The 22668-nt window shown below is 58.8% G+C and overlaps 1 protein-coding gene across 1 annotated transcript; it reads right to left on the bottom strand.

Moving 5' to 3' along the window:
* Positions 1-1088: 1088 nt before the first annotated feature.
* On the bottom strand, positions 1089-21207 carry TBX19 (T-box transcription factor 19). Its single transcript, XM_056108602.1, has 11 exons — positions 21011-21207; positions 16592-16856; positions 14733-14867; positions 13808-13869; positions 12615-12676; positions 11279-11455; positions 8053-8176; positions 6337-6566; positions 4986-5156; positions 3137-3245; positions 1089-1242 (listed from the first exon to the last, which is right to left on the bottom strand). The coding sequence occupies exons 1-11, from the start codon at positions 21205-21207 to the stop codon at positions 1089-1091; spliced, it is 1686 nt and encodes a 561-aa protein (XP_055964577.1).
* Between the last annotated feature and the right edge of the window lie 1461 nt (positions 21208-22668).

The raw sequence follows: 22668 nt of genomic DNA, 5'->3' as shown, positions 1-22668 counted from the left end.
AGGAGGTTAATTAACTGGCTGGAGACGGCTCAGCTGAAGAGACAGTGCCTTGGGCCTCTGTTGACCCAGATGCCACACTGAAGTGGCACCTTGCGCCCCCCCCCCCCTCCAGCCCTCCCACCCAGCCCAGCTCGGAGCCAGCCTGGCCTATTTACACCATCCCAGACGCCAGAGTCAAGGGCGGTCGGGCGCCGGGTTAGGGGGCATGAGAAAGGGCAAATGAAGTCCTGCTTGCAGCCAGGCTGGGGCTGAGAACTGGGGGAAAGGGGGGCTGGAGCTGGTCCCTGAGCTGCTCCTCTCCTGCAAGGTTTCCAGAAGCTTCGGCAAGGCAGAGCAGGGCTTAGGAGGGTGGGACTCCACTTCACAGCGGGGTGAAATGATCTTACTGTCCTTTATCGTATATCAGGGAGGGCGTTAAGCCTTGTTCACTGCCCGCGAGGTTCCATCCCCAGCATCCCTGACGCCCGCTAGGAGTGAGCCCTGAGCACAGAGGCAGGAGTCAGTCCTGCGCCCTGCCAGGAGTGATCTCTGAGCACAGAGCCAGGAGTCAGCCCTGAGCCCAGAGCACCTGAGCACCGCTACCAGGGGTGGCCAGAAAAAAAAAAAAAAGACTTTTTATGAGGATCGGGTGCAAATACGGGGTCTGCCTCTTGCTGCAGAAGGTGGACCTGGGGGCTGGAGCGATAGCACAGCGGGGAGGGCGTTTGCCTTGCACGCAGCTGACCTGAGTTCAATCTCCAGCATCCCATGGGGTCCCCCGAGCACTGCCAGGAGTGATCCCTGAGTGCGGAGCCAGGAGGAACCCCTGTGCATCGCGGGGTGTGACCCAAAAAGCCAAAAAAAAAAAAACCAAAAGGTGGACCTCTATTCGTTTATTTTCCTGGAGTATAAAAGGGATTTTTTTTTAGGGGAGAGCACACACAGAGCAAATTGTGGGACACCCCCCCGTGTCCTCTTTGCCCTCCACGGGCAGCGCGCGGGAGCCCCGGATGAGCTTCCCATGAGTCAGTGGCTTTTTGGGGGGGACGAGGCAGGCAGCCGCGAGATGCATTTTTAGCATCCGGGCCCCGGGGCGCGGGAGGCGTTGCCTAGCAACGCGCGCCGCCGCTGACGTCACCGGGGGCCGTGCCGGGTTTGGCGGATTCGCGGCGCCTCCAGCGCCTGCCACCCACCGCGCCCACCTCCGCCCGCTCGGGCCCGGATGGAAAGGGGGTTCTCCCCGCCACCCCGATCCCGCCGGGCCTGTGGCATCCGTGCGCGTGGGCAAAAAGGAAAAAGGGAGGTGCAGGCTGGGGGTCTGACGCCCCCCAGACCCGCGTCTGCGCGCAGGGCGTCGGGAAGGGGCTGTGAGGGGCGCGTGATGCCAGGCGGGTGGGCGCACCCCGCCTTCTCCTCCTCTCCAGGGTCCTCCAAGGCCACTTTGACTCAAGACAGAGAACCCCAAGCACTGTCCACTCCACCCGGACCAGATGCAATTTTGTTGTCGACCAGCTTTCTTTCTTTCTTTTTTCCAAATTTCAATAATTTTTTTTTCATTGAGATTCTGTGGGTTACAATCTCTTCATCATCATGGTTTCTCGGGCACATTATGCCACTGGTGGGGAATGTGCTGTTGGGTCTATGGAATTTCTTTTTCCCTTTAAAACAACCTTATTAGGGGCTGGAGCTCATAGCACAGCGGGTAGGGCGTTTGCCTTGCACGCGGCCGACCCAGGTTCGATTCCCAGCATCCCATAGGGTCCCCTGAGCACCGCTAGGGGCAATTCCTGAGTGCAGAGCCAGGAGTGACCCCTGTGTATTGCCGGGTGTGACCCAAAAAGAAAAAAAACAACCTCAACCTTATTATTGGGTTGGAGCAATAGCACAGCAGCTGGCCTGGCCGAGCCAGGTTCGATTCCTCCACCCAACTCGAAGAGGCCAGCAAGCTACTGAGAGTATCTCGCCCGCACAGCAAAGCCTGGCAAGCTCCCCGTGACGTATTCGATATGCCAAACATCGTAACAACACGTCTCACGATGGAGACGTTACTGGGCCCGCTTGAGCAAATCGATGAACAATGGGAGGACAGTGACAGTAACCTTATTATTAAAAAAATAAATAAAAAGCAGAGCCAGAGCGATATCACAGTGGGGAGGGCGCTGGTTCGATCCCCAGCACCCCATGGGGTCCCCAGCACTGCCAGGAGTGACCCTGAGCCCGGAGCAAAGCCCTGAACATCACTAGGCTGTGGACCAGGAACCCAGCTAAATAAAATAAAAGCAAAAGAGACCAAAAAAAGAAAAAGGGGGAAAAAAAAATCCCCTGAAACCATGAAGATCATAGCAGCTTAGTTTGTTGTCTGCGCTGATGAAGTGGAACAGCTGTGTGTGTGTGCGTGTGTGTGCGCGCGTGTTGTACTCGCGTGTGTGCGTTTATATGTGTGTGATTAAGGACGGAGACACAAGGACACTGAACATTTAAAACCTCCCCTATCAGGACCCAGAGCGGGGAGGGCGTTTGCCTGGCACACGGCCCATCCGGGTTCGATTCCCAGCATCCCATAGGGTTCCCCCGAGCACTGCCACAGGAGTGACCCCTGAGTGCAGAGCCAGAAGTGACCCCTGAGCATCGCCGGGTTTGACCGCCACAGAGAAGATGCAGTTGTGACTACTCACACACTCAGGGCCACAAATGCAGTTTGCTTTGTCTCAGGTGGGTGTGAAATTGGGCCCCGTTTGGACAACCCCCTACACACACGCGCGCAGCGCAGGAGACACCTGGCCTGCCCTCCCGCACCCCCTTCCAGATTCCAGCACCCTGTGCCATGCACAACGCACACCCCAGCGCACCCCAGAGTGCTGCCAGTAGCGCCAATGTCCAAACTGGGTGCCCGAGGCGGAGTTGTGCAGTGCACGACCTCCACCGTGCTCAGCGATGTCACAAGCTGCGACCCGGGACCCATGTGCTAATGCCTGGGCCCCCACGAGCTCGGACCCTCATGCACCCTTAATCCTACCGGGTGCAGAATTCCCACGGCGTGTGCCCGACGCCAACCACTTGCAGAGACTCCAGGCACCCCCAACTCAGTCTGGGGGTGCTGGGAGCTCCATCTGCACTGGCTGCCCACGAGGCCCTCCTGGGAGGTCTCAGCAGCCACCATTTCCCGGGCACGCAGAAAAGACTGAATTTGCGCATGAGCGCGCTGCGCGCAGGCACGAACACGTGCACCCCTGGGAACGTCGGGGCGCTGTTGGCTTGGCTGGTCCCTGGGTTCAGGCACAAGCCTGGTGGGCGCCAAGGAGGGGCCCAGAGCCCTCCGTGGCCCCCACTGCTTTGGTCAAGGCGAAGCTCTGAGCAGCATCTTGCCCTGCAGTCTGGAGGCGCCATCCCAGCTGCGTGCAGTTACGCATTTCCGGGCCGGTCAAGGCCAAGTGAGATGAAGAACTTGCAACCTCCGTGCACCTTATAAAGCCCCTCGCCCCTTCCCGGATGGGGCTGGTGGGTTTTCCCCTATGATGTATTTAATAGCCTTCTGGTCGACCTCATCTGCACGTTCTTGGGGGCAGAGAGGAAATTATTCTGGAGAAGGAGGAAGTGCACAGGGCGAGCTCACCTCGCATCCATGCAGACACCGAGCCAGGCAACCCCAGAGCCAGGGAATCAATCCATCATTGGGCTGGGTGCTGGGTGCAAACAGGGATTCGGGGTTTGCCGCCTCCCACCGTCCACGGAGGCTGAGGACAGTGGGGTGTAAATCCCAGAAAGATGAGCCCAGAACACAAATGGGACAGGGCGAGGCATCTCCTGACCTGGGATCCCAGACAGATCCCACCCCATCCTCAGCCAAACTGGGCTGTAGTCACCCACGCACTTCTTGGCATCTGTCAACAGTCCTTGTCCTCTGGAGACACTTGGATAGGGGTCCGGGCGGGGGGGAGAAATAGCTCAGTTCAGGGCTGGAGCGATAGCACAGTGGGGAGGGCGTTTGCCTTGCACACGGCTGACCTGGGTTCGATTCCCAGCATCCCATAGGGTTCCTCGAGCACTGCCAGGAGGGATTCCTGAGTGCAGAGCCAGGAGGAACCCCTGAGCATCGCCCAGGTAGCACTGTAGCACTGTCCTCCCGTTGTTCATCAGTTTGCTCGAACGGACCCAGTAACGTCTCCGTTGTGACACTTGTTACTGTGTTTGGCATACTGAATCCGTCACGGGGAGCTTGCCAGGCTTTGCCGTGCGGGCGAGATACTCTTGGTAGCTTGCCAGGGTCTCCGAGAGGGGCGGAGGAATCAAACTCAGTTTGGCTGGGTTGGCCGCGTGCAAGGCAAACGCCCTACCCGCTGTGCTAGGTGAGATCCAAAAAAGGGACTGTCACTGTCACTGGCCTCCCGTTGTTCATCGATTTGCTCCAGCGGGCACCAGTAACGTCTCCATTGTGAGACTTGTGACTGTGTTTGGCATATCAAATAAGCCACGGGGAGCTTGCCAGGCTCTGCCATGCAGGCGGGATACTCTCAGTAGCTTGCCAGGCTCTCCCAGAGGGATGGAGGAATTGAACCCGGTCGGTTGCAAAAAATAAAAAGAAAATGAAAATTTAAAATTCATCTTTGGCAAGGCTGGTGTCTGGGTCCTGGCCGGCGCCCCGGGCCCGCAAGAACAGACTCTGGTATCTTCCAATTCTAAGAGCCAAGCTGGGGCTCTGTAGACCGGGTCCTCCCTCACCCTTGCTGAAGCACCGGCCCGGTGTGGGTAGCCCCCCCCCCCCCCCCCCCCGCAGAGACCACCCTGGTCCCCTCGGCCTCTGCAAGGCGGTGCGTGCGCATTGCAGCCCTGAGTCCACTTTCTGGCCTCCCCCAGAGGTGCCCAGCGCAGCCACGCCCTGTCCCTTGTACGCCCACAACACCCGACGCCGCCGGCTGCGCCCAGCACCCTTGGGTGCCCGGGGGCTGCACTCTGGGAAGGGCGGTGGTGGAGGGGTCTGCGCGCGTGCTTATTGGGGTGGCGCTTGCCCGGCGGAGGGCAGCTCAGGATGTCCGGGCCCTCGCCGGGGCGTCCTTGGGAGCCGCGGCCCGGGGAAGGGCTGTTGCCTTCCCGGAGGAGGCGCTGCGGCACCTCTGCAAACGGTGCAAAGACCCCCGCAGGGTGCCCAGGGCCGGTGTAGACCCGGGCTCTGCTGCCACCTAGCGGCAGGCAGAGGGATTGCCGCGGAGAAAGGGACAGAGGTAGGATGCCGCGTGTGCGTGTGTGCGTGTGTGCGCGTGCGTGTCTGTGTGTGTGCATGTGACTGTGTGTGTGCGTGTCTGTGTGCGCATGTGACTGTGTACGCGTGTGACTGTGTGTGCATGTGACTGTGTGTGTGCGTGTGACCGTGTGCGCGTGTGACTGTGTACGCGTGTGAACTGTATGTGCGTGTGACTGTGTGTGCGTGTGACTGTGTAGTCGTGTGCACGGATGTAGGTACTTTGTGCCTGTGTGTGCATAGGTGCATGCACGCGTTGCATGTGGCCATAGGTGTGTGGCTGTGTTGGTTGTGTTGTGGCTGGGGGTGTGGTGTGTACATGTCTGTACACGCGTTTTGTGTGCGCGTGCCTGTACACGTGTTTTATGCCGTGTACACAAGCACAGACACGCGAGTCTGTATGTGTGCATGTGTTTGTATGTGCTGCTGTGTACGTGTGTTTAGACGGTTTGGCTTCCCGGGACTGTCCATCCCCGAGAGCCGGCCCTTAGCTCAGCTGCCAGCCTGGGAACTTGACAGACGGATGGCCCAGTGGTCAGCTCAGACACGTTTATTGGTCCGGGGGAGGTTTGTTGGCGCGGTGGAGACAAGATGCAGAACCCCCGGGCCTGCGGCTGGAGTGGGCTGGGGACACACAGGAGGGGACCGAGGGGTCCCTTGAGATCCAAACCAGGGCCCGGGGGCCTGGGCCGCTGAGAGGCGTGAGGTCCTGGGGGCTGGACTGCGGGAGATGGGGTGCAGGCCAGTGGGGGGTCTGGGGTTCAGCAGGGGTGGGGCCGGAGGGTGAGGCTCCATCCTGGAGGGAGGGCTGGGCAGTGCTCCCCTGAGTGCGAGCTGGCCTCGCTCCAGATCCGCACTCAGTGACCGGTCCCCCTGCGGAACCACCAGCCAGGGCAGAGAAGCCTTCTGGAACCTTCCAAGAGGAATGGGGGCCCTCCATGAACCTGGGCCCCTGCAGGTGGTGAGGGGGACCTCCTCCCCCACTGCACGGGGGACGGGGGAGAGCTCTGGGGCGGGGCCTGAGCGCTACATCTAGAAGCTTCCATGCACCTTGTTGGTGGGGGCACCCTAACTCTCCAGGGAGGTCGGGGAATGGCACCCGGACCCCCCGGCGCCCCCACAGCCCGAGAAGGGGTGCGAGGCCACGGTGGTCCACGTGGACACGGCGAAGCTGGTGAGCGACGGCTCCCCCAGGACGTCCAGGCCGGCCGAGACGGGCACCTGCGTGGACAGCGGCGAGCCCACCGGGGGGGCGCCCAGGAGGAGGGCGCCGGGCGGGCTGGCGTGAGTCTCGGGGCCGGGCGGGCCCCCACCACCGCCGTTGCTCAGGGTCCACAGGCAGGGGTAGGCGCTGCAGAGAGAGGGAGCGTCAGGCCATGGAGGGGGCGGGGAGACCACCAGGACGGGCCGGGGTGGCCTCCAGGCCGCGGGCTGGACTCGGGGTGCCACACGCTCTCCCCAAAGCGGGTGGGCGAGGGGTGCCACCTGCCCCTTGGTTTACGCAGCGACTCCTGGGTCCTTTTTATTTTTTTGCTTTTTGGGTCCCACCCGGCGATGCTCAGGGCTGACTCCTGGCTCAAGCACTCAGGAATTACTCCTGGCGGTGCTCGGGGGACCCTATGGGATGCTGGGAATCGAACCCGGGTCGGCCGCGTGCAAGGCAAACACCCTCCCCATTGTACTATAGCTCCAGCCCCTGGGAGGGGAGGGAACACTTTTATTTAGACACTTGAGTAAGGACTAGACAGCATTTTTATGGGGGAAACCACACCCCACTGTGCTCAGGGCTCGCTCCTAGCTCTGTGCTCAAGCTTATTCCTGGCTCTGCACTCAGGGGTCACTCCTGGCGTGCTCAAGGGACCCTATGGGATGCCGGGGATTGAACCCGGGTCGGCCACGTGCCAGGCAAATGCCCTCCCCACTGTGCTATCGCTCCGGCCCTCGGGGGTCCTTTTATATACCTGTTTACTCCTTTTCGGGGTGGGGGGAGGCTGCATTCGGGGATCACTCCTGGCTCTGTGCTCAGGGGTGACTCCTGGTGGTGCTTAGGGTTACTCCTGGCTCAGTGCTCAGGGATACTCCTGGCTCTGTGCTCAGGCATCACTCCTGGCGGGGCTCAGGGGACCCTGTGGGATGCCGGGGACTGAACCCTGGTCGGCCGTGTGTGAAGCGAGTGTCTCCCAGCTGTGCCATCACTCCAGCCCTCAGGGCCCTGCGCCCGCAGCCCCCCAACCCCCCGCCCGCCCCCCCCCCCCCGCTTTTCTGCACCTTCCCCAGACACTGCACAGGCAGACCTTCGGGGCTGACACTTAGAGGTGAGTTCCTGCTTACAGAACATCCCAGCATTTTTCTGTTCTCCTGCGGATGCTCAGCAAAATTTGGCCCGGGTTGGGGCTGGAGCACAGAGGGTAGGGCGTTTGCCTTGCACGCGGCCGACCCGGGTTCGATCCCAGCATCCCCTAGGGTCCCCCGAGCACCGCCAGGAGTGACTCCTGAGTGCAGAGCCAGGAGTCGGCTCTGAGCATCGCTGGGTATGACAGAGAGACACACATAGAGACACACAGACAGACAGACAGACATGGGCAGGAGTGATAAAGAGGGCATTGGTCTAGCCCGTAGCAAACCCGGGTTCGAGCCCCAGCATCCCATAGGGCCCCCCGAGCACCGCCAGGAGTGATTCCTGAGTGCAGAGCCTGGAGTCAGCCCTGAGCATCGCCAGGTGGGACCCAAAAAGAAAATAAATTGGCCCAGGGACTCTGCGAGAGATTCTGGTTTAGCAAACAAGAGGCTGGAGGAGACGGTGGCGGGGGTCTCAGCCCCCCTCAGCCCCCACTCACCCGGGCCCCGCGCTGCTGTGCGGGGCAGACAGAAGGCCCACAGGCGGTGCGGGGGGCACGGGCGTCCAGGCGTCCGGTCCCGAGAACACCTGCAGGTTAGTGCTGGAACTTTCCATCAGGTTCACTGCAGGGAACAAGGCTGCAGGGTGAGACAGGCGAGAACTGGCCCTCCCCCCCCCCCCCCGCGTCCCCTCACTCACAGCCCCCAACCCCAGTCGGGGTCCCCAGGGAGCTTCCACCGGGCTGCAGCAGCCCCAGGAGGGTGTGAAATGCCTGGGGAAGGACACCTACATCTGGGTCCCTCCCCAAACCTCCTGGCTGCACCCCAAAATGATGGTATGGGGGGCTGGAGGAGTGGGAGGGAGGGAAAAGGGGAGGGGAGGGAGGGTGAGTGGGGAGAGTAGGGGAAGGTGGAGGGGAGGGAGGAGGGATGGAAGGAGGATGAAAAGGAGGAGCGGGGAGGGGGTGATGGAGGAGGGAAGGAGGAGGAAGGGAGGGAGGAGGGAGGGGAGGGGAGAAAGAGAGGAGAGGGAGGAGGAAGAGGGGAGGGGAAGGGAGAGGAGGGGAGGGGAGGGGGAGGGGAGGGGGAGGGGAGGGAGGAGGGATGGAAGGAGGATGGAAAGGAGGAGTGGGGAGGGGTTGATGGAGGAGGGGAGGGGGAGGAAGGGAGGGAAGGAGAGGAGGGAGGAGGGGAGAGGGAGAGGAGAGGCTGGGGAAGAAGGAGGGGGAGGGGAAGGAGGGAGGGAGGAGGGAGGGGAGGGGAGAAAGAGAGGAGAGGGAGGAGGAAGAAGAGGGGAAGGAAGGGGAGGGGAGTGGAGGGGAGGGGAAGGGTGAGAAGGGGAGGGGAGAGGAGGAGGGAATGGAGGGGAGGGGGAGGGGAGGGGAGAAGAGAGGGGAGGGGTGGGGGAGGGGAGGGGAGGAGGAAGGGGAGGGAGGAGGGGGAGGAGAGGGACGAGGGGGAAGAAGATCACAGTGTCTCCAGCTCCAGCCCTCCTCCAGCTTTCCTTCTGGCACCTTCCGCCTCTCCCCCCTCCCCTGCCCCCTCCTCTTTGTCCTGGGACCCTCAGGCAGTCCCACCCCCTGTGACCCCAGACCCAAGGCCTGTGCCGCCTCCCATCATCCACGTCCTGCATCCTGGTCCCCTGCAATGTCCGGTCACCTCCCCCTGCCCGCCCACTGTCCCCAGCTCCTGCCTCCGCATTTCTCTTCCCTGGGTTTCTCACAAGCCCCAGGGGCCTCGTTAGAGCACAGCCCAGCACCCGCCCGCCCCAGGGGACTCAGCCCAGCACCCGCCAGCCCCAGGGACTCAGCCCAGCACCCCACAGTCCCAGGGACGCAGCCCAGCCCTGCCAGCAGGAGCCCAGTCCAGGGCCCACCTTGCGGGTGCTGCGGCCAGCCTGCAGCTGGACACCCGGTGCTGTGGGGGGCTCGCCCTGTGGACGGGGGGGTGCAGCCTCGCTGCCCTCCCACTGGCCCGAGCTGGACGCACTTCACTTAGTGCCTGATCCCCCGGGGTCCGACTCGGCAACAGCGTGAAGGCGGGGTGAGGCACCCTCGAAGGCCCCACCCTGGGGAGGAGCTCCCAGGGACACCCAGCCAGACTCCCGGGGGGCCCCCACAGACAGACGCTCCCGCCCCAGCCCGCAAGCCCCTCCCGTCCAGCTGCAGAGGGACCCGCCCGGGCCCAGCACCCCAGAACAGGACCCAGAGCCGGAGCATAGGGCCCCGGGGTTTCTCCCCCAACACCCCACTACCCGCATAACCCCCACTGGGGAGACCTGAGATCCAAGGACCCTGGGAACGCCCCTCCTGGCCGGGTCACAGCAGAACACAGGGACCCCGTTTCCCCCTGAATCACTATCACTATCATCCCATTGGTCCTCAAATAACTCGAGCGGGCGCCAGTAACGTCTCTCTTCCTCCCAGCCTTGAGATTTTAGCAGCCTCTTCTCACTCGTCTTTTCCCAACGATTGGAGGCACTTTCAGGGTCAGGGGAATGAGACCTGTTGTCGTTACTGTATCTGGCATCTCGAAGACGCCACGGGGAGCTTGCCAGGCTCTGCCCGTGACCCCGAATAAAGGAAATAAATGAGCGGGGCCATGGGGAGGGCACGTGCCTGGCATACGGCAGACCCGGGTTCGGGCCCGGAGCTCCCGTATAGTTCCCCTGAGCCCACCAGGAGGGATTCCTGAGTGCAGAGTCGGGAGTCAGCCCTGAGCATCGCCAACTGTGACCCCCCAAAGTAAGCGACAACTATTCAATAGTATTCAAGGCAAGGGCCAGCTGCTTACTTCTTTCCGTCTGCAGTTTTTCTGTTTTACACACACACACGCACATGCACACATGCATGCACGCACATACACACGTGCACACACATGCATGCATGTGCACACACGCACATATACACGTGCATGCACATGCACACACAAGCACACACATGCACAGGTACATGTATGAACACACACGCACATGTACACACATGCATGCACACACAAGTACATGCATGCACATGCACACACGCACACACATGGGCACGCACATATGTACATGCACACACGCACACTCACGCACAACACAGACACACATGCAGGCACATGCAGGCACATGCAGGCACACACGCAGGCACACACGCACATGTACACACACATGCACACACATGCATGAATACACATGCACATGCACACATACATGCATGCACACACAAGTACATGCATGCACATGCACACACTCGGGCACATATATGTATATGCACACACACGCACACTCACCCACACACATGCAGACACACATGCAGGCACACACGCACATGTACACACGCACATGCACACACACGTATGTACACACATGTACACACACATGCATGTGCACGCATGCACACACGCACACACATACACACACCTGCACACATGCGTGCACACGTGCACATGCACACACAAGCACGCACATGCATATGTACACACATGAATACACACACACATGCACGTGCACATGCTGCGAGCACCACCGTGGGCACCACCATGTACATACGCAGGCACACACATATGTACATGCACACACGCACACACATGCAGGCACACATGCAGGCACATACGCACATGTACACACGCACGTGCACACGTGTACGCACACACATGCACACACACACGAGCACACATAAGCACACACACATATATGCATGTGCACACATGCACACACCCCCAAGGCTGTTCACTGGCGGCACACACCTGCGGGGCCGTGGCTCCTGTGCGCACAGGCCGGCGGGTAGGGGACGTGGCGGTGCCCGCGGTGGTGCTCGCAGCCGTGGTGGCTGTGTGGGGATAGCGGGAGCCCGCCCGGGTACTGGTAACCGGCACTTCCTGCTGCACACACGCCTTCCGGGTTGGAAAAGATCCAGCCGCCCACTGCGCACAGACAGAGCCCGGGGGCAGGTTGGGGGGGAGGACTCAGCGTTTCCAGGGATACGGGTGGCCAACAGGGAGGGTGGGGAGGGGAGGGGAGAGACACCTTGAACGCGAGGCTCGGGGAAGCCCAAGGAGAGTCCCAGGGCTGTGTCGTCAGGTGGGCTTGAGGTGTGACTCGGGGGAAGAGCTTGTGTCTGGGACCCGGGAGGCCCCGGGTTCAAGCCCAGCGCCACCAGAAGTGGCCCTGGGTTTCCTATGTCACCTGTGACCGAAGGCAGCGGGTGTTTCCGCAGGGGTGCACTTCTGCCCACCAGGCAGGAAACCTTCATTCTCACTTGGAGAGAGAAATCGAGGGGTCCCCACCTCCAGCCCCCAGAGACGGAGCTGGCCCAGCCCTCCTGAACCCAGCAGCAGTTTTTGCGGGGGAGAGCCACACCCAGCGATGCTCAGGGGTTACTCCAGGCTCTGCACTCAGGAATCACTCCTGGCGGTGCTCAGGGGACCCTATGGGATGCCGGGGATCGAACCCGGGTCGGCCACGTGCAAGGCAAATGCCCTCCCCCCTGTGCTATTGCTCCAGCCCCTGCAGAACCTTCTTGAAGGCTCAGGGCCGTGGAAATGTATCCGTGGGGGAGAACTTCAAGGCAGTGTGGGAGAGAGCTGGGCTGAACCCCGCGTCTTTCCACAGTTAGAAAACAAAACCAACCAACCCCTCGACGAAACAGGAGCGGAAGGGGTGGGAGAAGCCCCCGGCACCTCCCTCTCTTCAAGAAAATGTCAAAAAATTTAGGTGGTGGGGCTGGAGCGATAGCACAGTGGGGAGGGCATTTGCCTTGCATGTGGTTGACCCAGGTTCGATCCCCATCATCCCATAGGGTCCCCCGAGCACTGCCAGGAGTGATTCCTGAGTGCAGAGCCAGGAAGAACCCCTGGGCATCGCCGGGTGTGACCCCCAAAAAAAGCAAAAAGAAAAATAATCTAGGTGGATGGGCAGGAAAAGGAAGCAAAAGGGTCAGGACTCCGTGGGAACCCCCGTTTCAAACTCCAGGACTTCACGATCCTCTGAACACCACTGGGTACTGCGCCCCCATCACCCCAAATAGGAGTCCTATGTGGCGACACCCGCCTCAACCCTCCTGACCCAGGGCCCCCAACTCACAGTGAGAGTACGTCATGTGCTGACTCTCTGATATACTTTCCGGAAGTTCTTTCAGATGGTTCCTAGAAGAGAAGCCAAGGGTGGCCAAGGCGGGGAGATGACCCCCCAAGTCCAGGAGAAAACAGACCTAGGCTATTCGGTTCCCACCTTCCGTAGGAGACAAAAGTCAAAACATCGCTATGGAGTGATGGCATAAATGGGGAGGGCATTACCTTACATGCAGGCTGGACCCCGGCACCACATCCGGTCCCCTGAGTGACCCCTGAGTGTCCCGCCAGGAGTGAGCCCGAGCACAGAGCCAGGAGTGACCCCCAAGTACCTCCAGGATTGAGCCCCGAGCACTGCCAGGAGTGAGCCCTGAGCAGCATCGGGAGTGATCCCTGAGCACAGAGCCAGGAGTCAGCCCTGAGCACAACCAGGATTGAGCCTCAAGCACAGAGCCCAGAGTGACCCCCACGTACCTCCAGGAGTGACCCCCGAGCAGCGCTAGGAGTGAGCTCCGAGCACAGAGTCAGGAATGAGCCCTGAGCACTGAGCCAAGAGTGAGCCCTGAGCACCGAGCCAAGAGTGAACCCTGAGCACTGAGCCAAGAGTGAGACCTGAGCACAGAGCCAGGAGTCAGCCCTGAGCACAACCAGGATTGAGCCTCAAGCACAGAGCCCAGAGTGACCCCCACGTACCTCCAGGAGTGACCCCCGAGCAGCGCTAGGAGTGAGCTCCGAGCACAGAGTCAGGAATGAGCCCTGAGCACTGAGCCAGGAGTGATCCCTGAGCACAGAGCTGGGAGTGGGCCCTGAGCACAGAACCAGGAGTGAGCCCGGAGCACAGAACCAGGAGTCAGTCCTGAGCACAGAGCCAGGAGTGATCCCCCAGCATTACTGGGTTTGGCCCATAAACCAAGAAAGAAAAAAAAAAAACCACTATTTTCTCCAGGCTCTCCTGCCCCCATTTTTCTGACCGGAATGTTCTCGACTCAGAATCCTGCTCTTTGAGTTGTCTCCGGGCTGTGTAACTTGCTGTCTGCAGCCTGGAATATCGCCAGACCTCGCCCTGCAAACATCCTTGGGGGTCCCGCTCCACCATACAAAGAAACAGAAAGGCGGCAACACCGCCAGCCTGGCCCCTTTCCACGACGGTGAATCTCACACACGTGGAAGCCAACGCTGAAGATTTTCCAGAACCTTCCCACTCACCTCTCTTTGGCATCCAGGAAGGCTTTGGCGAAGGGGTTGTACTTGATCTTGAGTGCCGTGATCTGGGACAAAGGCAACAAGAGTCTGTGGAAATGGGACTCGTGGGGACGGAGCGACAGCACAGCAGGGAGGGCGTTTGCCTGGCATGCAGCCGACCCGGGTTCGATCCCTGGCATCCCCTAGGGTTCCCCGAGCACCGCCAGGAGTCAGCCCTGAGCATCGCCGGGTGTGGCCCCAAAAAAGCCAAAAAATTAAAAATACAACTGTCAACTGTCAACTCCCGTTGTTCATCGGTTTGCTCGAGCGGGCCCAGTAACGTCTCCATTGTGAGACTTGTTGTTACTGTGTTTGGCATCTCGAATACGTCACGGGGAGCTTGCCAGGCTCTGCCGTGCGGGCGGGATACTCTTGCTAGATAGCTGGGCTCTTCGAGAGGGGCGGAGGAATCGAACCCGGGTCGTCCGCGTGCAAGGCAAACGCCCTCCCTGCCATGCTATCGCAAGGGAACACTGTGGGCTTGGCACAGGGGCGAGGGAAATCTCAGGACCCCCCACCCCCCACGTCCTCCCTGTTGGGTGACTGAGTCCCAGAACCCCCTCCCGGGCTACCCCCCCTCTCCGCATGACACGGTACAGACACACACCAACATGTGTCGACACGCAGAGACACACACCATACATGAATGCAAACATGCACGTGCACAGCTGAACCCGTGTGCAAGCATGTCTATCTGCATGATCGAAGCATGTCTATCTGCATGTTCCTACAGGGCACACGTGTTGTTCACACACGGATGTGCACACGGGGAAACATGACACACACACGTACTTAAGCACAGACTCTTGGGTCCATGTTCACAGAACCCCTGTGTGTGCACTGCACGCGGGTGCGTCCCACCCACACGCCTGAACACACGTGCGCCCACCTCCTCGTTCTGATAGGCTGTCACGGCGATGAACTGGGTTTCCGGGAAGGAGCAATTCATCACCATGCGGTGGGCGCCCCCCACGCGCACCACGTGGACCTGGGGTTCGTATTTGTGCAGGGAATTCAGCATGATCTGGAGAGAGGCGGGGGGCCGCCCGTCAGACGCACTCAATGGGCTCTGGGGGCCTTGGGGGGGGCGCCTTCCTCCGAGAAAGGAGGGGGTGGAGCAATAGCACAGCAGGGAGGGCGTTCGCCTGGCAAGCAGCCGACCCGGGTTCGATTCTCAGCATCCCAGAGGGTCCCCTGAGCCCTGCCAGGAGTGATTCCTGAGCGCGGAGCCAAGAGTCAGCCCTGAGCATCGCCGGGTCATGGTCACAGTCACGGTCCTCCCGTTATTCATCAATTTGCTCGAACGGGCCCAGTAACATCTCCATCGTGAGACTTGTTACTGTGTTTGGCATATCGAAGATGTCACGGGGAGCTTGCCAGGCTTTACCGTGCGGGCGAGATATTCTCGGTAGCTTGCCAGGCTCTCCAAGAGGGGCGGAGGAATCGAACCCGGGTCGGCTGCGTGCAAGGCCAATGCCCCACCTGCTGTGCTTAATGAAAACACGCAGGGCAGAGTTCAGCCTGATAAACAGATGTATCCTGCCTGGGTGAGGGGTGCTGGTCACTGAGTTCCAGTTTCCTTCTGCAGTAAGGATGGGGAGACAGCAGGGACGTACAGGGCCACTCGGCTAGGTCCCCATAGACAGCCCAGCTGCCGGCCACGATGACCGCCCAGCATGGGGGGCCTGGTGCCCCCCAAACCCTCTGCATCTTTTTTTCTTTTTTGCTTTTTGGGTCACATCCGGCGATGCTCAGGGTTAACTCCTGGCTCTGCACTCAGGGATCACTCCTGGCGGTGCTCGGGGGACCCTATGAGATGCTGGGAATCGAACCTGGGTAGGCTGCGTGCAAGGCAAACGCCCTCCCCGCTGTGCTATCTGTCCAGTCCCATGACTCATTATTATTATTATTATTATTATTATTATCATCATTTTGGCCTTTTGGGTCCCACCCGGCGATGCTCAGGCCTGATTCCTGGCTCTGCACTCAGGAATTACTCCTGGTGGTGCTCGGGGGACCCTATAGGATGCTGGGAATCGAACCTGGGTCAGCCGCATGCAAGGCCAAGGCCCTCCCCACTGTGCTATCGCTCCAGCCCCAAACCTTCTGCCTCTTATAAACTCCCTAACAGGATCCCAAGCCAGCGGGAGGAGGAAAAACACCCCCCAAAACACAAAACCTTCCTTATTTAAGGTTGGTTTGGCTGTATTTTTTTCCTTTTTTCCGAAAGCTGATTCCATATTCTATTGATAATTATCATAATACCCAGTGGAAGCCGCAATTATTTCATTTGGGAGCCGCTTTTGATGAAGAAATTTGCCTATTGCCAACATTCCACTTACCCCAATCAAGGTGGGGGGGAGGGAAATAACAAAACCCAGGTGGACCCCCACACCTCCTGGTGGGCGGTGGGCGCAGGGAGGGAGCAAGAGGGTCCCAGACCCAGCTCTGAAAGGGCTGGTGATTAGGGAGCCCAAGCCAGCCCCCCCCAAGCCCACCCCCACCACCCCCCCCATCAGTTAGAGCCGGAAGTCCATTAAAAACTGAAAAGCCGCAATTAAGGCCTGTTTATTCCTGTTTACGTCTGGGGAGGGGGAGTAATTGGCTGCTGGGGTTCGAGAGGCCAGTGAGGGCCCCGCTAATTGGGTAAATGCATCCTTGGCATCGCTTGATCGAAGGTGGTAGCGAGGAGGGGGCGCGTGGGGGTGGCCGGCTCCCCCCTCCACCCCCCACCCCTCCACCGCCTACCTGGCCACTGCCGTTGACCTTGTTGGTCAGCTTCACCTTGCTGAAGGAAATGGGGGCCTTCATCCAGTGCGCCCCGAAGTTGGGGGAGTCGGGGTGGATGTAGACGCAGCTGTGGGTGGACGCCTCGGGCTTGCCGGCCGGCACCCACGCCCCGTTCACGTACTTCCAGCGGTGGCCGTCCGTGGGCACGAAGTCCAGCAGCAGCGAGTACATGGCGTTGGGGTCCAGCCCGGTGACACTGATCTTCAGGACGGGGAACATCCGTCTAGGAGGGGACGCGGAGACGGGGCCCCCGGCGAGGGGAGGGTGGAGTCGAGGAGAAGGGGCAAAGACAGTGAGAGTTGGAATGACCACGCTGGACGGGAACTGAGTGTCGAAAGGAGGTCGAGGGAGCCATGAGACAACGTAGCGGTGCCTGTACTGCAAACTACAGTGCTCACAAGGAGAGGGGGAGAGGGAGGTGGGGGGGGGAGTAGCAGAGAGGGGGAGAGATAGGGAGAGAGAGCAAAGGAGAGAGAGGGAGAGATAGAGGGAGAGAGAGGGAAGGAGAGAGAAAGGGAGAGAGACAGAGAGAGGGAGAGAGAGAAAAGGAGAGAGGGGGAGAGAGAGAAGGGGAGAGAGAGACGAAGAGAGAGGGAGAGAGAGAAAGGGAGAGAGACGGAGAGAGAGGGAGAGAGAGAGGGAGAGGGAGACAGAGAGAGCTAAGGAGAGAAGAGAGGAGAGATAAAGGAGAGAGAGAAGAGAGAGGGGGAGAGGGAGAGAGAGAGAAAGAGGGAGAGAGATGGAGAGAGAGAGGGAGAAAGAGAGAGAAGAAAAGTCCCGCCATAGAGGCAGGCAGGGGGTGGGGGTGATGGGAGGGACCCTGGGGACCCTGGTGCTGGGAAATGTGCCCTGGTGGAGGGACGGGTGTTGGAGCACTGTGTGAATGAAACCCAACCATGAACAGCGCTGTAAGGGTCTATCTCACCATGATTCAATTAAAAAATTAAAAATTAAAGAAAAAAAAGTCAAAGAAACTGTCCCTCCCACTGGTTCTCTCCAGTTTAAGGGGGTCTTTCTTGAGGCGCAGGAAGGGGAATCGAGGGGGGGCTTCCTTTGAGCATGATGAAAACATGCTGTAATAAGGGCCGGAGAGATAGCACAGTGGGCAGCGCTCTGGCCTTGCATGCGGCCGACCCGGGTTCGATCCCCGGCATCCCCTAGGGTCCCCCGAGCACCGCCAGGAGTGATCCCTGAGTGCAGAGCCAGGAGTCGGCCCTGAGCATCACGGGGTGTTCCCCCACCTCCCAAAAAAAGGAATGCTAAAAATAGATGCCAAGAAAAACGATTATTAAATTGGGTTTTATGATGGCTTCAGAAACTTACGTTATTTAATTCTTGAAATGTAGTTATGTCTTTACCGGGTGATCGTACTCACTTTGCTTTCCTATATAGTCACTTGGACACATAGATATACAGGAGATTATTACTCTCAGCCAATAAATGCAAAGAATAATGCATGAAATTCTGACCTGTTATTCAGAAATAAAATGTTTATGATTTTTTTGAAAGCAAAGGGAAAAAAATCTAGCTAGAAATGGGGAGATATTATATATATATGTATATATATTAAAAAGTATCTTAGGGGCTGGAGCGATAGCACAGCGGGTAGGGCGTTTGCCTTGCACACAGCCGACCCGGGTTTGATCCCAGCATCCCATAGGGTCCCACGAGCCCCGCCAGGACTGATCCCTGAGTGCAGAGCCAGGAGTCAGCCCTGAGCATCTCCAGGTGGGACCCAAAAAGCAAAAAAAAAAAAAGTATCTTAGGGGGCCGGAGCAACAGCACAGGAGAGAGGGTGTTTGCCTTGCATGGGACCAACCTGAGTTCGATCCCCGGCTTCCCATAGGGTCCCCCGAGCACCGCCAGGAGTAATTCCTGAGTGCAGAGCCAGGAGTCAGCCCTGAGCATCGCCGGGTGTGACCCAAAAATAAATAAATAAATAAATAAAAATCACAACGTATCTTAGGATTGTTGCATCATACAGTGATATAGAAAGGTCCTTGAACTCTGACAACAAACTTTAATAAAAAATAAAAACAAGGGCTGGCCAGAGAATTACCTGGGCTGAGGACTTACTATGCAAAAAAATAAGGCAGGAAGCAACCCCTTATTAAAGAATAAGGGGTGACTGAAACTGAAACATCAATTGATGGAAATAAAAACTGATTTTCTAATTCTTTCTAAAGAGGCTAAAATTCTCTCTAAAGAGGCTAAAAATTGAGTCTCACACACACACACGCACACGCACACACACACACAACAGATATGAAAAGTAATAACTCTCCCTTCAGAATGAGGAGGAAGACGGAGAGGGAGCACCAACCGACCCCCGGCGAATATTCTTGCAGAACAAACTGTGATCCTCAAAACGCATTTATTTTGGGTCCCATCGCCATGTGTTAAACATCTGCGAGTATTCTGTGCACCTAAATACTGTTGCACCGAAAGCAATCTGGGAATAAATCATTTTTAAGTCACATTAGCGTAAGCTGGCGGGGCTGTTGGGTGCTTCCCCAGCAGTGCTCAGGGGTTAACCCTGTACTATCTGCTTAGACCCAGGGCACAGTTTGTTTCGTTTGTTGATTTGTTCGCTTTAATTTTCGGGTCACACCTGGTGGTGCTCAGGGCTGACTCCTGGCTCTGCACTCCGGGCTCACTCCTGGGAGGGCTTGGGGGGACCATTTGGGGTGCTGAGGATTGAACCCAGGTCAGCTGCATGTGCGACAAGTGCCCTGCCTGCCGTCCTATTATTATTATTATTATTATTATTATTAATTTGCTCTTTGGGTCACACCCAGCAATGCTCAGGGGTTCCTCCTGGCTCTGCACTCAGGAATCCCTCCTGGCGGTGCTCGGGGGACCCTGTGGGATGCCGGGGATCGAACCCGGGTCGACCGCGTGCAAGGCAAACGCCCTCCCCGCATTTATTCCCCAGGGGAATAAGCTGGTGTATAATCTTCAAGGATCACAGGGTGATTCTCGGTTCTCTTAAACCTCAAAGAGCCGCAGGACATCACTGGCCCCAAATCACAAAAGTCCCAGGGCTCCCCTACATTTCACGCCACGAGGGGAAAGTGGCCTGGCCACCCCCAACCCCACACGGGCACTTCTTTCGCAGGACACAGCCTGCTAGGACACTCTCTGGTCCCCCTGTGCGGGCAGAGCACTTCTCCTGGAGTCAGGGCTCTCACGAGCAGCCCTGCTCTCTGACCTCGGTGGGGCAGTGGGACCAGTTGGCCATCCTGTCGGGGGCACGGCCACATCGGCCTCCAGAATCCGTGGTTCCCCTACACGACAGGAGCTTCTTCAATGTCCGTGAGAGCCCCTTAGCGGCCAGGGTTGACCAGGATCCAAGAATCGACCAACAGGATCGGACTCGGTGAGCCGGAATTTGCCGGAAGAAAGTCTATCTCCTTTTCTCTCTGCAGTTCACTGAAATGTCTTGAACCGGTGTACACCCACGAAGGTTTGTGTGAGCGCGCGCACACACACGCACACACACATGCACATGTGCACACACATGCACACACAAACATACAGGCACACACATACATGCACACATGCGCACACACAAGCACACATATACACATATGCACACACAAGCACACACATGCACACGCACACATATGCACACACATATGCACACACGCACCACACACATGCGTACACACATGCACACTTACACACGCAGGCACACACACGCACCCACACATGCATGTGCACACACAGATGCACACGTGCGCACACACATGCACACGCACATATGCGCACACACAAACACACATGCACACACATACATGCATGCACACACATGCAGATGCACACACGCACACACAAACACATATACACATGCGCACGCACATATGCACACACATGCACACACACATGTACGCACACATATACACGCAGGTGCACACATGCACCCACACACACGGGCATGCACGCACACACTCACACATGCACACACACATGTACACACACTCATGCGCGCACACACACACACACAGTCGCACTCACTGTAACCGCAAATCTGCTGCCGGCCTCCGGCTCATCCGAAATTCCTGGCAAAGTTGGGGAGACTCATGGCAACCCGCCCTTCCCCAGAGCTGCCGGCTCGTCAGTGAGGGGAGCTGTCCGAGAGTCCCCCCAATCTTTGGACGAAGGGACCGTCGTCCTCCACCTCGGATCAGAACCACTTCCCGGCACTTCTGCATTTAAAACTGCACATGGGATGGGAGACCCCACACTCTTCTGGGGCCCTCGGAAACACGGCCGAGACGGGTCAGTCTCAGAGACCCTGAAAGGCACCGAACTCGCAGCCTCCGCGTCCCAGCCCGTCCCGGCCGGTCCCGGCCCGCCACCCGCCCGCAGACCCACCTGCCGTTCTTGGTGACGATCATCTCGTTGGTGGCCTCCTTGAAGCGCTTCCAGAGCATGGCGTCCTCCAGGACGATGCGAAGCCCCTTCTCCGTGGGGTCGCCTTTGTCCCGGCCGGCCCGGAGCTCGTTCTCCACCACGTGCAGCAGCCGGGACACCGTCCCCTCGGTGGCCTTGGGGGCGCCCGCCTCACTCATGGTCCGGGCCGGCTGGGACGTGGTCCCTGGTGCCCGCTGCCCGCCTTGCTGGCCCGAGACTGGGAGCCGGGGGCAGAGAGACGGAGGCTTTTGCTTCAACTCTTGGCATCACTCTTGAAGTCTCCAAATTATCCCAGCAACCTGTTAAGCCCCGGCGGGGCGGGCGAGGGGGGCCCCCCCCTCGCGTTTAATTAGGCCCCGGATCAGGTGGGAGGCGGCCCGCGGCTGTCATTGGCTGCGGGGAAGGAGGGTTCTCCACCCAAATTATCAGGCTTTTATCTTCTTGTACCTGAAGAGCTGTAATCGGCGGATTGAGGGCCATTTTCCCGTTAATTAAAATGGTTCCGGGGACCAGACTTCAACAATCAGGAAAATCATGTTTGTGTCTGAAGCACGCGGCTCGCGGCCACCCCGTACACCCCCCACCCACCTCCCATCCCAGGGAACGGGGGTCTGATGACTTAGGACAGCTGGCCCAAGCCCAGGGCCACACGACCACCGGGGGCCCAGAGCCCTGCTTAGAGCATCAGCCACCAGGGGCCCCAAGGGAAGGGCGTTGGGTTCAACACCCAGGACCCTACGGCCAGGGACCCAGGAAGCAGAACAGGCAGACGGGAAGGGCCAGGGTTGACTGTTCTCTCCTGCTCCAGGGTCAGAGGGGAGCTTAGACGTGCGAGGAGAGATGGCTGGTCCACTCCTGAGCAGTGCTGCCTGCCAGCAAAAGATGATGGTCTTGGCAAACGGAAGAGGCGGTCAGCACCCCTTCAGGAGGACGGTCCAGGGTGAGGGGTGCAGAGGTGGGGATACGGAGCAGGATGGGAGGGCTCTGTATTCCCACGTGAGGGGTTATGCGGAAACCCAGCAGAGCTGGGGGAGCAGAGGGCGTGGGGACCCCAGCCCCCCAAAGCCTCCGGATTTAAAGGAGACTTGATCCAACGGCAGAGCGAGTTTTGAGCCAGGGCAAATTGCAGTGACTTGTTTTGTGTTTTTAAAAATCCAATTTGGCAAGGTCAGGCCACAGAGGGTGAGACGCAGCCAAGCCCGGCACAGAGCACTGTCGGAAGTCATCCGTGAGCACAGAGGCAGGAGTCAGCCCTGAGCACCACCGGGTGTGACCCAAAACCATAAAGAGAGAGGGGGGGGGGAGAGAGAATTTCAAAACACAAAACTTTTAACTTTTTATTTATTTTTTATTTGGGGGCCACACGTGGCGATGCTCAGGGCTGACTCCGGGCTCTGCACTCAGGAATCACTCCTGGCGGTGCTCGGGGGACCCTGTGGGATGCCGGAGACTGAACCCGGGTCAGCCGCATGCCAGGCAAACACCTTCCCCGCTGTGCTATCACTCCGACCCCCTGGGGTCTGTTTCAATAGACCATAATAGGTCATTTCTGGTAATTTTCCTTAATGAGGGAATTCTGCATATAAGATTTATCCACTTCGTTTTTGTTTTGTTTTGGG

The sequence above is a fragment of the Sorex fumeus genome, unplaced genomic scaffold, assembly GCF_029834395.1.
Source record: "Sorex fumeus unplaced genomic scaffold, SorFum_2.1 ptg000226l, whole genome shotgun sequence".
Taxonomy (NCBI): domain Eukaryota; kingdom Metazoa; phylum Chordata; class Mammalia; order Eulipotyphla; family Soricidae; genus Sorex; species Sorex fumeus.
Note: the sequence above shows the minus strand (reverse complement) of the source record. Positions and strands in the feature narration are given on the sequence as shown.

What these genes read in the sequence shown, in the direction of transcription:
- TBX19 (XM_056108602.1), bottom strand. Translation starts at nt 21,207, where the DNA reads ATGAGTGAGGCGGGCGCCCCCAAGGCCACCGAGGGGACGGTGTCCCGG. An exon ending in GCACATGACGTACTCTCACT is followed by an intron (nt 11,456 to 12,614) that starts GTGAGTTGGGGG and finishes GTCTGTGCGCAG; the next exon opens with TGGGCGGCTGGATCTTTTCC. An exon ending in TTCTGCGTGCCCGGGAAATG is followed by an intron (nt 1,243 to 3,136) that starts GTGGCTGCTGAG and finishes CGGATGCCACAG; the next exon opens with GCCCGGCGGGATCGGGGTGG.